The 14,494-nt window shown below is 41.8% G+C and overlaps 1 protein-coding gene across 1 annotated transcript in view; it reads left to right on the top strand.

Moving 5' to 3' along the window:
- prkd3 (protein kinase D3) overlaps window positions 1-14,494 on the top strand; it is a 111,062-nt gene that overhangs the window by 80,333 nt on the left and 16,235 nt on the right. Inside the window, exons 11-14 of the mRNA XM_034195584.1 lie at window positions 7,414-7,690; window positions 11,816-11,868; window positions 13,837-13,909; window positions 14,011-14,117. Coding sequence (XP_034051475.1) covers window positions 7,414-7,690; window positions 11,816-11,868; window positions 13,837-13,909; window positions 14,011-14,117 — 510 coding nt within the window. The remainder of the gene's footprint in view (window positions 1-7,413; window positions 7,691-11,815; window positions 11,869-13,836; window positions 13,910-14,010; window positions 14,118-14,494) is intronic.

The raw sequence follows: 14,494 nt of genomic DNA, 5'->3' as shown, positions 1-14,494 counted from the left end.
GGATTGAGCTCTAAGCCTGCATATTCTGATGTTGATGCCAGAGTAAGATTGTAATTTGAATGTGTAAAATCAGTTGTGGACGGCCCCTGTGACACTTTCCGTTCAGTGTATGGTAGTCAGTCATTACACTGCCGCAGGGGCTTAATAGCACAGTAATTACACACTGCAGACTGAGGGAGGGAACTGCGGCGTGCACAGCAAAGACTTCCACATGTTGGCGGTTGTGTGTGTGTGTGTTGGGTGGGGGTTGTCGTTATTTTATTCTTTGGTATTTGGAGACGTTGACCCTGAGTTGTGGTTGCACCTGTGATGCGGTGGAGTGGGAGGAAGCAGCAGGTTCCACTTTGTTTCCACAGGTTGTGTATTTTTTTTCTTTTTTTTTTCTTTTTTTTTTTTTGCAGCATTTTGAGCATGCTTTACTTCATCTGATTCCCGGTTCAGGACTAACGGTGAAAGCACTCTGTCTCCTACTCCTCACGTCTGTCTGCAGTGGTGGCGCCCCCTGCCTGTAAACATTTGGTGTGGATTCACTCCACAGGATGTGCTCACTGGCATCTTTATGGGCTCCTTTATTTTCAGGTGGGCACATTTAAGAACTTCAGGAGACTAATTGAAAGCGAGTCGTAACCATCTTGTTTTCATGCCCCTAAAGACATCATTGTGTTGCTGCAGACTAAATTTTATTCAAAAGTAAAAATGAAACAATTATTTTATACAGTATTTATAAAACCAGACTCTGTCACAAAAAACAAATTAATCATTTTAAGATTTAAAAACAAAATGAGAGCAAAGTGAGGACTGAATAACCCTCTTGAAATATAATGGATCAGTGACGCCTCTAGTGGACTATGAAGGAACAGCAAGTAAGTTTTGAGAAGTCATTAAAAATAAATACAGAAGGAACATCTTTGATTTTCAATTTTGTAATAAACTTTAAAATTACCCCCAACTGTTTCTGATTTAAAAAAAAAAATGTAATCAGAAGTAATAAAACAAAGTCATGGGACAAAAATTATACTCAACAAAAATATAAATGCAACACTTTTTGATTTGCTCCCATTTTGTATGAGATGAACTCAAAGATCTAAAACTTTTTCCACATACACAATATCACCATTTCCCTCAAATATTGTTCACAAACCAGTCTAAATCTGTGATAGTGAGCACTTCTCCTTTGCTGAGATAATCCATCCCACCTCACAGGTGTGCCATATCAAGACGCTGATTAGACACCATGATTAGTGCACAGGTGTGCCTTAGACTGCCCACAATAAAAGGTCACTCTGAAAGGTGCAGTTTTATCACACAGCACAATGCCACAGATGTCGCAAGATTTGAGGGAGCGTGCAATTGGCATGCTGACAGCAGGAATGTCAACCAGAGCTGTTGCTCGTGTATTGAATGTTCATTTCTCTACCATAAGCCATCTCCAAAGGCATTTCAGAGAATTTGGCAGTACATCCAACCAGCCTCACAACCGCAGACCACGTGTAACCACACCAGCCCAGGACCTCCACATCCAGCATGTTACCTCCAAGATCATCTGAGACCAGCCACTCGGACAGCTGCTGGAACAATCGGTTTGCATAACCAAAGAATTTCTGCACAAACTGTCAGAAACCGTCTCAGGGAAGCTCATCTGCATGCTCGTCGTCCTCATCGGGGTCTCGACCTGACTCCAGTTCGTCATCGTAACCGACTTGAGTGGGCAAATGCTCACATTCGCTGGCGTTTGGCACGTTGGAGAGGTTCTCTTCACGGATGAATCCCGGTTCACACTGTCCAGGGCAGATGGCAGACAGCGTGTGTGGCGTCGTGTGGGTGAGCGGTTTTCTGATGTCAGTGTTGTGGATCGAGTGGCCCATGGTGGCAGTGGGGTTATGGTATGGGCAGGCGTCTGTTATGGACGAAGAATGCAGGTGCATTTTATTGATGGCATTTTGAATGCACAGAGATACCGTGACGAGATCCTGAGGCCCATTGTTGTGCCATACATCCAAGAACATCACCTCATGTTGCAGCAGGATAATGCCATGTTGCAAGGATCTGTACACAATTCTTGGAAGCTGAAAATGTCCCAGTTCTTGCATGGCTGGCATACTCACCGGACATGTCACCCATTGAGCGTGTTTGGGATGCTCTGGACTGGCGAATACCAGTTCCTGCCAACATCCAGCAACTTTGCACAGCCATTGAAGAGGAGTGGACCAACATTCCACAGGCCACAATTGACAACCTGATCAACTCTATGCGAAGGAGATGTGTTGCACTGCATGAGGCAAATGGTGGTCACACCAGATACTGACTGGTATCCCCCCCCCCCCCCCCCCCCCTTATAAAACAAAACTGCACCTTTCAGAGTGGCCTTTTATTGTGGGCAGTCTAAGGCACACCTGTGCACTAATCATGGTGTCTAATCAGCATCTTGATATGGCACACCTGTGAGGTGGGATGGATTATCTCAGCAAAGGAGAAGTGCTCACTATCACAGATTTAGACTAGTTTGTGAACAATATTTGAGGGAAATGGTGATATTGTGTATGTGGAAAAAGTTTTAGATCTTTGAGTTCATCTCATACAAAATGGGAGCAAAACCAAAAGTGTTGCGTTTATATTTTTGTTGAGTGTATGTGTTGGTCTTCATTCAACTGGTGTGTGTGTGTGTGTGTGTGTGTGTGTGTGTGTGTGTGTGTGTGTGTGTGTGTGTGTGTGTGTGTGTGTGTGTGTGTGTGTGTGTGTGTGTGTGTGTGTGTGTGTGTGTGTGTGTGTGTGTGTGTGTGTGTGTGTGTGTGTGTGTGTGTGTAAAAAATCAGCAACCAGTGCACCTCATCCAAGTGTTTGTTTGACATAAGGTAATTCCAACTGTACAAATGATCTTCCAGTAATTCTCGACTTAGGTCACTGCTTGGTCTCATAACCGTACAGTGAGTCTGGAAGCGCCAAACACTTGTGTCCAGGGACCTGATGACCCCATAAGCTTTTCCCAGACATCTCTGGAATTTCCACCACCGCCAGACTTTGCTTTCTTGACCTCTCCGGGTTTTCAGTGACTTTCCTTTTGCTCGATGTGAAGGATGGAGGGGGAAGGAGGGAGAGTTGTGGAGGAGTGGCTGAGGAGAGAAGCATTGTTGTGTGCTAGTATGACATCCAGTGGTAGAAAAAAAAAAAATTACGAGCACCTTTAAATTGTTTTTCCTCCACTCCGTCCTGGTTTTATTTTCCAGTACTGATTTGATTTAATGTTTTTTCTGCCAGCCAGAAGTAAAACAGGATGCACTTATACAATCACTTGTGTACATTTTGTATATTGATGGTCCATTGATTTGGGGAAGCATTGATTGATTTTAGTGGCAAATTTGTGGCTGTATTTCTGGAGTTTTGTTTTAGTGTTGTGTTGTGAGGATGTTTTGTTTAATACAAAATTTTGAAGAATAAAACAGATAGGAGGATGGAGGGTTGGGGAGGAGGGAAGCATTGTTCTTACCCCGAAATGTAGTGCTAGTGTGACATCTAGTGGCAGAAAAATCATTTAGATTTTCAAGCACCTTTTAAAACTTTTTGTTTAATTGCATATTGCTGTTTTATTTTTCTCTTTTATTGATTTGATGTTAATACGTTTGTCAACCAGAAGAAGGGATGCGGATTGTGCCCATGTACAAGATATCTTTAAAAAATGAACAAATTTTAAAGACGTTTTGGTTCGGTGAAGAGTCTGTTACATTTCTGAGGTTTTGCTTTTGTTTTATTGTGTGTGTTGTGAGGATGTTTTAGTTAAATTTGGAATAATGCGTATTCTGTAATTCGTCACAAACGTGGGGTGGATGAACAAACAGGATGATTTCCAATACCTTTCCTCCAGGAGAGAGAACTGTTGGGCTGCCTGTAAAAGCTTCCTTATTGGCACTAGTTTGAGCTTTTTCAGTACTGTAAAGATTTAAAATGTGAAATCACATAAGGAGAATCTGGTGTATTTGACAGCTCGTGTGATTGTACATTTGATGACAGAATTCCTTTGGCCGATCTCAGATAGTGGTTCTTGGCTTCTTATCCTTTGACGTTCCTTGAGCTTCCAGCCTGCTGCTCATCAATGTGCGACCGCTGTCCTCGCTTCTCTATTCTTTAGACCTTCAATCTGATTAGTGGTGGTTGTGTGGTGGTGTGCTTGCCGGGCATGGCAGCCATTTTCCCCATTTGGAAGCCATAATGGCTCGCTGTTTGAAGATGAGACCCCTGTACTTGTGGCTTTCTCTGAAGAACGCTTTATGGGGTGAGGGGACTTCGCTCTGTCTCTGCCAGATTGAGCGCTGTCACATTTACCCCTTCAGCCACACAAAGCGCACACATCCCCTCACGCACCCTCCCGTTGAACGCTGTCTTTCGTCTCGGTGGCTGGCGGTAGCGCCAGCGGCTCATGCTCATAAGGGGCCTCTGGCTGGTCCTGCCTTGTAATCAGGGAAGTTGAGCGCTTCAGCTGCCACAAGGCCCAATCACGTGACCCCAGCCGCGCTAACCACAAGTACTTCATCCGATACTCTGTGGCGAGCCGCGCGGAGGGGACGGCGTGTGCCTCTGTGAGCCCCCATTGGCTGTGACTCTCCCTCCCTCGCGTCTTTAATTTGACGGTGGACTTTTAGGGGAAGGGGAATTTTTAAAGTCCGCTCAGACTGTGTGTGCTTAGTGTGCCACTAAGAGCTGGAGGAGTAAAGGAGAAAGTACGAACTGAGACTCTAAACTCGACACCAGATGACTGTCTGCAGAGCTTGTGAGTGTTTGTTTCGCTGCTAATATTTTCTTACAGGAACACATGCTGGTGCACATATAGAAAAACAAGGACACGTGCTGAACTTTAACATGTGTGACAGTTTGCTGATAGATGTTTAAGTAACATTTACACTGTAGTTGCACTGGAGTATTTATTGCATCTGTTCAAAAATAGGTCATGATTAGTAAGGTTCAACCTTACCCCTTGTGAAGCATCTTGGGGCGACTTGTTGTGATTTGCCACTTTATAAATAGAGTTGAATTGCATGAAGAAGACAAAACATAAGCATGTCAGACGGGTCGATTTTTGAAACGTGGTACGACTGCTTCATCCACCAACAAGCAAAATGAATTTAATCTGAGTAATACAACCACTGCATTAGCAAGCAGAAGCTAATGAGCTTATTAATGTTATTGTATGAGGCACAAAATTAATAATATTTGAATAAACTGCTTCTTTTGGTCACTGAACAGGTGATCATAGGTGATGTAAACTTGCAGTATCCTTAAACGTTTGAAAACTTACCGTAGATTTGGTTTGCTGACCTGCTGTTCCTGTTCTTTTTGTCTCAGTCAGTCAGTGTTGTGCAGAGGAGTGTGAAATAATACACTTGTTTTTTTTTGGGGGGGGGGTGGCTTTCAGTTTGAGAGCATGATTTTTTAAATTAATAAAGACACGGAACAGCTCTCTCTTTCAGATCTTTTTCTTCTTATTCTTGTGTTCTGGCAGTTGGCATGCAGATTAATGATGCATTGCCGCCTTCTGCTCTGGACTGTGATCACAGTACCCGATTCAGTATCCAGGAACACCATGTCACACGTGTAGAAGGTAGCATCTTGTAGCCGTAGATGGCAGTGAAGTATTATTTAATGTATTGGGTTGCAAAACCTTTGGAGGTTTTGTGACTACAGAAAAAAAGAAAAAAAAAACTGTCCAGTGAAGAACTCAAAATTTACTATTTGATTTATAAAAAAAAAAAAAAAAAAAAAAAAAATCACACAAATTCAATTTCTCTCAATGGAATACCTCAGCTCATGCTAACATTAGCCTGTTAGTATCATATCATGTGCGGCTAGCTAATTTGCTTGGTAACATTGGCGCCTTAGTGATTTTGTTATTATTATTATTAATGTATTTATTTATATGTATTTTTGTATGTATTTATGGATGCTTGTACATATTTTGTATTATATTATGTTTTGTATTTTTTTAAGCACTTTATAAATTCTGTTGCTCAAAATGGAGGCACTCGGCTCAAGCTAACCTTGACATAGCAGCTAGCGCCAAGCTAAATATACAACATATTATTATTATATTCATGTATTTATTTATATGTATTTTGTATGTATTTATGGACGCTTGTACATATTTTTTGTATTTTTAAGCACTTTATAAATTCTGTTGCTCAAAATGGAGGCACTCGGCTCAAGCTAACCTTGACATCCCAGCTAGTGCCAAACTAAATATACAACATATTATATGAAGACTATAACTTTTCTAAAATAAGGAAATAGTGCTGCAAGACAATGACAACATTTAACTACTGGATTAAATATATATCATTTAGAAAACGATTATCAGTATTTTTTCAATAATTTCTCAAAGGAAAGACTGATTCAACAAATTATTGCCAAATTCTTTGGCTGTTATCAAAGTAAAGTGTATTTTATTTATCAACTCATAATTGCATATTTTTTTTAAATCAGCTTTATAATTTTGACATTTTTTTCCTTTTTAATCACTTTTTAAGTTGAGATTTTTTAATCTCTTATTTTATGTATATTGCTGGATTGTAGTTTGATTTCTGGATTTTATCTTGTTTAGTGCTTTTATTTTTGGAAAGCACTGAACAAATAAAGTTGTATGAAAAATGCATTGGAATCGATGCTGTGCATTGTGCTCAACTAGAGACTGGGAGCAATCACTACTTCATTAATTTAATAAATATACTAAAATATATATTTTAAGTATTTTTATTGTGGGGAATTTGGTTTTGGTGCTTGGTTTCAGTGCAGAAGGTTCCCGGTTCTGCTTGTTTCTCCTTGTAATGTGGAGTTGCGTCAGGAAGGGCATCCGGTGTAAAACTTGTGCCAGTTCAACATGCAAATCCACATTGGATCTGGCGACCCCAACTGGGGAAAAAACAAGGACCTAAGGGACTTACTGAGGTAGATTAGAGTAGGGTGACCATATTTTGGTTACAGAAAACCAGGACACTCTGCCCGGCAATGAGATTCTCTGTTTACTCAAAGTTGAAAAACAATGAAAACCAGGATATTTTTGTCACTTTCTTAAAAAAAAAAAAATCCTGGTCAGGACATGAAAACAGGACATGTCCTGGGAAAACACAACATTTGGTCACCCTAATTAAGAGTAGATCCATCCATAGGGATCAAGCTTCTATAACGTACCTGTCTGCCTCCTGCTGGGCATGTCTGGGCTTGTTACAGGGAGTAATTTCATCAGCAAATTCAAATTAGGAACAGGTGCGGTTGCTGTTAAATGTAAGTTGAAGTGAGCTTGTCAACTGCCTAGGTCTCGTAGCCACCAAAGCCACTGCTCAAACAGCAAACTTGTGGATGTCAGGTTTTAAAAATTCCATAAAACAACCGACGTGATAGCATTCATAGTCTCTCCTCTCCCCTGTGTAGGAAATCCCTCTGTCAGAGATCCTCCAAGTAGAACAGTCCAGGGACTACAGCAATCTTGCACAGGGCAGCAACCCTCACTGCTTTGAGATCATCACAGCCACAATGGTCTACTATGTTGGGGAGAACAACAGCAGTCACTGCCACAGCCCTGCTCTGGCTGCTTCAGGAGTTGGCATGGAGGTGGCTCAAGGCTGGCAGAAGGCCATCAGACAGGCTCTGATGCCCGTCACACCTCAGCCCAGCGTGGCCAGTGCTGCTGGCCAAGGCAAAGACCACAGTGAGTACACCTTGTGCCAGACAGAAAACTGCACGACTCTTTTGCTGAACCGCATCTATATCGATCTCTAAAGAAAGAGGAAAGACCTGAAACACAAATGATGTGTTGCTCTTTTCCAATGAGGTTGACATTTGTGCAGCATTGAGATAAGAAATTGTGCATTTTACGAGCCTAAAAATGATTGCATTTCCTTTTCGGTGATTATTTCTAGATGGTACCTGATAAAGCCACAACACATGGAAAGCTTTTTTTGTGCACTGCCCTAATTTCTCTAGCTATTAAAGCTGGAATACTTTTTTCTAATGATGGGGTGCATATCATATCTTAACCATTTCTGGCTATTTACGGAATATTTGAGTTAACTTTTCTATTCATGTCAGACTTTAATGAAGTAGATTTAACCAAAAATGACCCACCAGCACCATGTAGCCAAAGAGGTTGATGGACATAGCTGAAACTGGAACATCGCTGGAACATCATTAAATCGGCTGAATCGTCATCAGCGAGTCACTTAGAGATTCTCACTGTCAGTTTCAGTACGTTTTTGAATAACTGCCCAACTGTACTTAAAATGCGTATGACCTTGAGCTTGCTCTTTCAAGGTCACCGCAGCGCAAAAGACACAGAACCAACAGTACGGTGGTATATGACTTCATATTAGTGTTTAATAGTAACCACAGGTGTAGCTTTCACCGATATTTCAAAATAGCCATTCTAAATATGTCATATGTTCATTGGACTCATATTTTGATCTTGGCTCATGGCTTTGGACTTTTAACCTATTTTTTTCAATAAAATTACTTTCTTCTTGGCTGACCCTCAGCCATTCCACCAAGTTTTGGAAATGCCTTATTTGGAGAAATGAGGATAAGGTGTTGGGCTACCGATATGTACTGCAGACCTGGGTTTGATTCCCAGTCACACCACCTGTCTGTGTCCTCTGGCAAGACACTTCACCTGGATTAGTCCCAGTCCATCCAGCTGTAAATAGGTATTGGCCTTGTGTGGGGAAGCAAGCTGCTTTGGACTGGTTTCCCATTCAGGGGGCGTTGTTGCTCCTCATCCTCTTCACACTGGAATCTGGAGATAAGCACCATCACCAACAGGCCCCAACAGCTTCTTCAAGTGGTCATACTTAAGTCTCGTCCTGGTCTAGTCTTACCCATGAGTATAGTAGTACTTTGCCAAGTTGGCAATAAATATCACCATAACCTAAAAACACCTCTGAGTACTGGCTTCCAACGGTCTAGATGAACCGCCAGGCTGAGTTAACTGCATTTTACGGAACCAATCACCCCCCATCATGAAGTGTTACAGTTACAGACGCACATCATTACTCATCTGAACCACGTCTCCTTTGTCTTTTTCACTGTGTTTGTCAGATTCTGGAAGTATATTTCTCCTTCCATTCCATAATGTAAAGAGAGACTCAGGTCTCAGGTTAAAGACATTCTGATCTCTGGTCCCACTGATTCGGACGTTCAGGTAATGTTTAAACTACTTCAGGTCTGCACGTGTGAAAGAGGGTTTCGATTGTGAAAGGCAGGGAAACTCCAGCACTAATGTGAGTTAGTCACCACTTGGAGATGAATAACCCAATACAGTATGACTGTGCTGAAATGTAGTGTGACTCATTGTGGTCAAGACGGAGGCAATATTTTCTTGCAATTCCACCAAACTGGACAAAGAATTTTGGCCATTAAGAAGAGAGGCGGAGTTATTTCTTCATTTGTCGTCCTGAGACTCTGGTTGTAACCTAATTTGCAAACTAGAGTTCTTGTCCTGAAATATGTCCAGTCTGGCACAAAATGTTGGAGACCCTGAAAAAAGCATATTTTTGGATTCAGTCGTTACCCTTAACATAAATGGTGCGACATCAAACCTAAAGCCCCCCCCACAAAAAAAACCTACTCGAAACCTGTGCCAGACAGACATGTGGATTTTGGTCTCTGAAAAGTGATGAACAAATTGTTTAGTTTACTTTCAGATTCATGTTCCAAATATTATGTATAGTGAAGTTTTAAGTACTTGGGTGAATATCAAGGCAGCCTTCTTTGTGGGTACAAAGTACAAACCGTGTCAAATATCATTTTAACTTCACTGATGTCCGAAAACAAAATCAAACTCTGCAAACTAGAGATGGCGGTTTCAAGCCCCCAAGTTCAGTACTTTCCAAACACACTGAAACCCTCAGAACCTAAAACAGACTGTTCAGTTTATAGAAAGTAGCTGCGGTGCCGCTTTCTGCCACTAGCTACAAAATTGCACATTTTGGGTTTTTCTTTTGTATATCTGTGGCCCCTGGTGGTTTGGGGTTACCACAGCAGATCCAATCCAGAGCTTCATTGGGATTTCGCATGACTTTTACGCCAGATACCCTTCCTGAACCAACTCTAGTTCTGCATGGAGAACCACACAGAACTTGGTCTTTCCAAGCAGACTTTCACCCAAGTACTAATCATCTTTTCTCCTTCGTCTGATCTGACTAGATCATGCGTACACAAAGCCGCTCAACCCACACTTCTCTATCCTGACTCAAGTCCTTTAACTCTTTCTGTGGGATCCCATGGCATCCCCAAGACAGCTGGAAATTGTGATCCCTCCAACATGTTGTGGCTCTTCCCAGTTGGACGTGCCTGTAAGACCTCCTTAGGGAGATGACCAGGGGGCATCCTCACCAGACACCTGAACCACCTCAGCTGAAACCTTTCAATGTGAAGAAGCAGCGGCTGTACTCAGTCTCAAGGATAGTCAAGCTTCTCACCCTGTCCAGGAGTGTAAGCCCAGATATCACATAGAAGAGCGACATTTCCGCCGCTTGTATCTGCGACTCCCAACATTTCATACAATCAGAAAAAAGCTTGAACAGAAGTTGTCAAAAAAAAAAAGACAAATTTTGAAACTTTCCATCTCCGGTGATTCTCTACAACTAAATTTTAAAAAAGCCACAACCTCCAGACAAAGCGTGGCGATAACTGCAGCATGAATAATCGCTCTCAGACTTTCAGGGTTTGAACAGTGAGAGGTTCTGGCTGCGCGACATGCACCGTTTGGTCAACCATTGATGGAAGGTGATAAGAAGGCTGCAGGACATGTCTCAGACTGAGCAGTGTACCATGTCTACTTTGTCAATTTACGCAAACAAGGTATTGATGTAAAGCCCAGCAACATACATGTATTTCTGGACTCTAAGTTTCACCTGTCAAAAAAATACCTCTTTAAGAGGAAAAATAAAATCATACCAGAGTACAATTCATGTTTTTTTTTCTGCATCATTGTGTCTATAATTTTGGATTTTTGTGCATTCTTGTGGTGTACTGGCAGTTATTCTTTTATTGTTGGAGTTTATTTTGTTTAGCGCTTTGATTCCATGGTATGTTCCAGTTTTCACCTCATGAAATATTCGTTCCATTGAAAGAATGTAAAAGCATTCATTATTTGTTTTATATAACGGCTAAAATAGATCCTTGTCATTTGGCAAACTACTAAAAAACTTTGACTTACACCTCCAGAAAATACGTTAGTAAACTCTTCTCGGATATGGGCTTATTGTGGTGCTTTATATGTCATTTTCCACTGTTTGTGGTGCCACATAGTGGCTGCTGGATGCAATTGCAAGTGCTTTATGAATAAGAATATAAGCCAGAGTGAAATACATAAATTATTATACTTGGAAGCTGGTTTTTGGAAAGTATTGAACTGATGGGAACGTGGCTGCTCAGAGTTGAAACGTTCACCAGCGTTCATACCTCCATGTTTGTTCTATTCCTCATTACTCTCATTTAAAAAAGAGAAATCTCTGTTTTGGCTGCTACAGTAAGCCGGCATGAACTTGTAGCTAAATACGAAGCCCTGCAGTGTTCTAAAGTCCCACGTCTGAAATGCAATGAATTCTTACACCGTTCAGTCATAAATAGTTTTCCAGATCAATTTTATAGCCAATTTATTTTGCAGTAAAATGCAGGACTGTGACTTATTGCATGCAGCTGTGATGGGTTTGCTAGCACTCTGAGTTATGTGCTTCTGCCTGGAGTCACTTTGCACAGGCTGTTTTCTGCATTGATAAAGGTTTTTGTTTTTTGTTTTTAAGTTGAGTGTGGAAACATCTTGTATTTTCCCCTCCAGAAGAGCTGTCCATCAGCATATCCGTGTCCAACTGCCAGATCCAGGAGAATGTGGTGAGTGCGGCTTCTTTCTTCTCTTTATTTCTTAAAGATGCTGTTGCATAATTTCCCAGCATCGCCGGCGCGCTCTTGCATATGTTATTCAAGTAACTGTTGTGGTAAAAATCAGAAATTGTAGCCCGCCGGCTCTCTGCAGAAACGTCCAGTGGAAGCTGTCAGTCTGAATAATGAGGAAGTCGCCGACTCATTTTTGGTAAAGGGATTTTCAAGAGTTCCACTTCTGCATTGAGTGAAAGTTAAATATTTGGCAATAATGTCAAAGAATGTTATCAGTCTCGACATGTAAAAGTGACAGCAGGCGCTCTTTGAAGACATATGAGGTCTGTCCATAAAGTAAAGTCCTTTTTATTTTTTTCAAAAACTATATGGATTTCATTCATATGTTTTTACGTCAGACATGCTTGAACCCTCGTGCGCATGCGTGAGTTTTTCCATGCCTGTCGGTGACGTCAGCTCTTCACAATTTCTCTTATACTCACTCGACTGGTAAGCACTGAAAGCCGAGATAGGCATGTCCCAACTTGTCCTCTAACACTCCGAAATGGAGGTGTTCCTTTGTCTCGCTTCCAAAGCGAATCGGTCGTGACGAGCGAAGCCTCCGCGTGGCTTTCCATGACAAAATCTCTTGTTAAAAGTGAAATCTGCCGGAAAATGGCTGATGTCCAGCTCTTGTGATAACCAGAGAAAGAGCACACGACGGTCTCGTATCCACAGAGCCATCAGCTCAGAAATGATCCAGTGGTTTGTGCCTCGTCGTTGCAGCTCGGAGCGCGGCGCACCGACCGTCCTTAAAGGGGTCCTTAAAGGGGTCCTTAAAGCTGTAGTTAAAGTCCTTATTCTCTGTGAAGCCCGTAAAATTTTCACCGAAAGCCAGATAAATTTTTAGAATGGTTTCCAGGTGCCAGTCTCTAACAGCTTCTGAAAAAATTCTGATGGAAAAAAAGTCCTTTTCATTCCCCCATTTCCAGACAATGAAAATCCGACGAGGGGGCGGGACTACTCCTTCCCAAGGCGTGCTCACAGGCGAATGACGTCACCGACAGGCGTGGAAAAACTCATGCGCACGAGGGTTCAAGCTTGTCTGACGTGAAAACATATGAATGAAATCCATATAGGTTTTTGAAAAAAATAAAAAGGACCGTTACTTTATGGACAGACCTTGTAGGCCTGAAATTCTAGGGGTGCAAAGATGGATCGAGAATTGTGATAATTATCTTATCGTGAAGTGTGTATCGAATCACATTTTTTTTAAATCCTGATATCTTGAAAAGTCACCTACTGCAGAGTAGAAATTATGACCTCTTGCAGAAGAATCATGACTCATAAAATACACAAACAGGAAACTGATAACATGAAGAGTTACAAGTTATATTTGAGAATAATTTTGGCGGTGGAGCATCAGATATGACACTTTGGCCAAGTAGCACATTTCTCTGGATACGATCCATCACGCAGGTACCTCAGTGTTGAGGAACCCAGCAGCTTAAGAAGGCTGAGGACACACCTGTGTGTCACCTGGTTGCAGCCAGTAGATGGTTACTTTCAGGTGGGGATGGACCAGTTGTATGCTGGATGTGTGATATCCAGGACCCAAGGTGGATCAGTGGTGTGGTGGAGGAAGCACTGTGTTGTATCAGTGCATGCTCCCAGACCTGACCTCAGTAAAGTATGTAGAGCATGTAGCTCAGTGAAATAAGGAGTTGGGGTACCGCTATCTAGACTTGGTTTTGAATCCCAGTGTTCCATCTGGATTGTGCCAGTCGGCCCAGCTTTAAATGGTTACATCGCTTGTTGGGGAAGTAGCCTACGTTGGACTGGCATCGAGTCCAGGGGGAGTCATAGACTCTCACCTACTTTACGCCACAGAATCTGGGGATAAGACCTGGTACCAGTGGCCTCCAGAGCCTATATAGAACTTACTACTACTAAGTAAAGTGTGTGTGTGTGTGTGTGTGTGTGTAGGATATTGCATCAGTGTACCAAATATTCTCTGACGAGGTTCTGGGATCAGGTCAGTTTGGCATCGTATATGGAGGTACGTTTCTGTTTTGACATATTATCAGCTGCATTTTATATAAAACATAAACTGCACTAAGATTGCCGGATAACAAATCACTGACCTGCATGCTGTTTTAGGCAAACACAGAAAAAGTGGAAGAGATGTGGCCATCAAGGTTATTGACAAGATGAGATTTCCTACCAAGCAGGAGAGCCAGCTAAGGAACGAAGTGGCCATATTGCAGGTAATAAAAAGAATCCCTCTTTGCTCTGATGTGATTGATTGTAATAAGAGTTTGATCAGTGGTGGTGTTGGAGCTTTTTGTGGGTCCATTTATCAAAACTAAAAGCTATAATAGTACCTCTGCTAAAGCACAACATCCTTTTTAATATAAATCATTTAAAAATCAAATTAACTTTTCTTAGGCCCAGCCTCATGCCCAGTATGATTAAAATCCTTCAAAATGCCAGTAAAAACAAAAACCCGTTGACGATTGAAATCGAGGCCTTTTTTCCGCTCCACCAATTGTCAACCGCTAGAACATCAGAAGAGGTTGACGACTGAAGTTTAAATGTTGACTTATTATTCCATTTAACCATTCTTTTGGTCAAATTCAGGGTG

Source organism: Thalassophryne amazonica, chromosome 19 (genome assembly GCF_902500255.1).
Source record: "Thalassophryne amazonica chromosome 19, fThaAma1.1, whole genome shotgun sequence".
Classification (NCBI taxonomy): Eukaryota; Metazoa; Chordata; class Actinopteri; order Batrachoidiformes; family Batrachoididae; genus Thalassophryne; species Thalassophryne amazonica.
Note: the sequence above shows the minus strand (reverse complement) of the source record. Positions and strands in the feature narration are given on the sequence as shown.